Genomic DNA, 2,849 nt, shown 5'->3' on the forward strand with positions numbered 1-2,849 from the left:
TTTAAAGAAAAAAAAAGGTGCTTGGGAAGCATAAGATGATAGGGTGGTGCATGGGGTTTCCCCTGTCTGGAACATTGGTTGGATCGTCGGTCGACAAGGATACATAACATGTCTTTACGGCCGATTCCGTAGCACAGCCAAAGGACATTTAGGAGTGTAAACTTTATCCCATGCCACAAGACATGAATTAGCTCATTTAATTTTATTAATTCTTTCGATGTTATGTTTTGATATAGAGAAAGAGGACATGAGGTAGTCTGTGAAATTATTGTCCAGACCGATGGAGGTAGTTTCTGCTAAGCTTAAGATGATAGGGTCGTTCGACTGTTTTTTTTTTGTCTCTCTGTGGACCACACTAGCCAGCGACTCAGCGTCACAAACTCACAATGGTTGTGTTGGTTCCGTAGCACAGCCAACACTTGGTGGGTTTTGCACTCTGTTTTTCCTATAAATAGATGCCCAATTCCAGTGGAACAAACCAATACATGGAACGCAGAGAGCTATAGCAGAAGCTAGAAGAGCAGTACACACGTAGCGATCGAGGAGAAATAATGGCACACACAGTCGTTCCCATGTCGTCGCCGAAGGCTGGAGCTGGAAGCATCGCCACCACGTGGGAAAAGCTCCAGGGTTCGGAGTCATGGAAGGGGCTCCTGCCCTCGAGCGACCACCCGGACTCGCTGGACGCCGACCTCCGTGCCTCCCTCATCGCCTACGGCGAGCTCGCGGAGGCCGCCTACGACGGGCTCAACGCCGTCAAGAGTTCGTGGGATGCTGGCTCGCCCCTGTACGGCCACGCCGGCCTGCTGGCCGCCTCCGGCGTGTCCCACCCGGAGCACTATACTGTGACCAAGTTCCTGTACGCGACCTGCGATCTGCGGCCGTGGTCGGGGTCGTCCAGGTCGGTAAGCAAGGCCTTGTTCGTGCGGCAACCCAAGCTGTCGCGGGCGGGGCCGTGGTGGTGGCAGACCAACTTGATCGGGTACGTGGCGGTGGCGACGGACGACGGTGTGAGAGCGCTGGGCCGGCGCGACATCGTCGTGGCCTGGCGCGGCTCCGTGAAGGTATCGGAGTTCTTGAAAGACGGTGCCTTTCTCTACGCGTCCGCCGCAGAGGGGCTTGACCTCTCGGCTGACGCCAGATTCACCGGCACAAATGTGCACGGTGGCTTCCTATCCGTGTACAAGACAAATAACCCTATTGAGAACTACCGCACGTCGCAGACTGACATCGTTATAGGTACCAGCGCCAGAGATGAGGTGAACCCTTCGTTAATTGTACTCCCTCCCTCCCTCCAGTTTTTTTTCAAAGCTGCAATTTAATTATATACTCTCACAATGGTGTGTATGGAAGTGAAAAAGAACAGTCATTCAACGTCAAATTTGTCTTAACTAAACGTGTGCTGGTACCTGAATGTGTAGGCGCGCGACGAAGTGCAGAGGCTAGTGGAGAAGCACAGGGGAGAGAAGACCAGCATCACCGTCACTGGCCACAGCCTTGGCGCCGCGCTCGCGGTCCTCAATGCCGTCGATATTGTGGCTCACGGCATCAACATGCCCCCTGCCTCCTCCAAGCACCTTCCCACCAATCCATGCCCCGTTACGGCGATCCTGTTCGCGTGCCCGCAAGTCGGGGATGACAACTTTGGGCGTGCTTTCGCCTCCTTGCCCCAACTGCGGGCACTTCACGTGAAGAATGCACATGACGAAGTGCCAAATCTCCCAACGGGGAACTTTGTGGATGTGGCAACGGCTAATCTACTTATCGACACCGACAGGTCGCCCTACCTAAAACCCGGGACCCCTCTGCTAACGCCCATATGGTACCACAACCTCCAGTGCTACCTGCACTGCCTCGCCGGAGACCAGGGTACAGAAAAGCACTTCAAGCTTGTGGTGGACCGCGACATTGCATTGGTGAACAAGAGTACTGACAGACTGAGAGAAGAGTACCCAGTACCGGCGAAATGGTGGGTAAATGCTAATAGCTACTACAAGGGCAAGGGCGTTGCTCGCTTTAAGCTGGACTACTTCGAGGACATATAATTAAGTGCCTAAGTTACCGCATCCGTGCACCCTTGGCCTTAGATGAGGCTTATATCTACAATAATGCAGGTGCTTAGATGAGTGTTTCCATTTCAATCATCCATATCTATGTGGAATCGATGATAGCAGATGCTCGACGGCCATCGTCGTTTGTCGTGGCTCTCTTTTCTTGCGTTGATATACGCCTTGTAAAACTCTCGGTTTGATACTTTGATATAATAAATTCAGTACATGATGTTTTTACATACAATAATGCTTCATTTTGTTTCGATGCTCAAGGAGCTTAAAACATTTTTAACCTTCGTATGTGCAGAAATATGAAGGTCTTTTACTTGTGTATATAGCTTGAGTGGTAATTTTATGTAAGATAGGGTGTCTTATAACTTGAGCAAGGATCTTCATTAATTCTGCCATTAATATTCTTTTACTGGTTATTAATAGTTCTAGGTTATTGTTCTATATATATCAAATGTTCCATGTCAAGTGCAAGATTTATGCCTCTGTTTACAAGAGATTGCTCAATTGAAGGCTAATCTCGATGCTATTTTGACCCCTCATAATATTTGGCAAGCAATCCCCAACATGCCCTGCCCACTAAAGTATGAAGCTACTATCTACCATGTTAACGGCTATTTATCCATGCAGTATTTGTACAAAAGTAATGTTGTCGTGAATTTTTGTTCATTATTCCATATGTCCATGTTATTGTCAGATATGGTCCAATACATACAGCTCCCGAATGATGTCTCGGTTGTGTAGTTAGTGGAGGATAACGATACTCCTTTGTGTGGATTTCAACTGCTT

The 2,849-nt window shown here is 49.1% G+C and overlaps 1 protein-coding gene across 1 annotated transcript; it reads left to right on the forward strand.

The window, feature by feature from the left end:
• The first annotated feature begins 495 nt into the window (after positions 1 to 495).
• On the forward strand, positions 496 to 2,287 carry LOC127327634 (phospholipase A1-II 7). The gene is made up of 2 exons (XM_051354408.2): positions 496 to 1,259; positions 1,422 to 2,287. Exons 1-2 carry the CDS (start codon positions 552 to 554, stop codon positions 2,043 to 2,045), a joined length of 1,332 nt encoding a protein of 443 aa, XP_051210368.1. The 5' UTR covers positions 496 to 551; the 3' UTR covers positions 2,046 to 2,287.
• The last annotated feature ends 562 nt before the right edge of the window (positions 2,288 to 2,849 follow it).

Source organism: Lolium perenne, chromosome 1 (genome assembly GCF_019359855.2).
Source record: "Lolium perenne isolate Kyuss_39 chromosome 1, Kyuss_2.0, whole genome shotgun sequence".
In the NCBI taxonomy this organism is placed as follows: Eukaryota; Viridiplantae; Streptophyta; class Magnoliopsida; order Poales; family Poaceae; genus Lolium; species Lolium perenne.

Coding starts and splice junctions, on each gene's coding strand:
- LOC127327634 (XM_051354408.2), top strand. CDS start 552: ATGGCACACACAGTCGTTCCCATGTCGTCGCCGAAGGCTGGAGCTGGA. Junction 1,260..1,421: donor GTACCAGCGCCAGAGATGAG/GTGAACCCTTCG, acceptor CTGAATGTGTAG/GCGCGCGACGAAGTGCAGAG.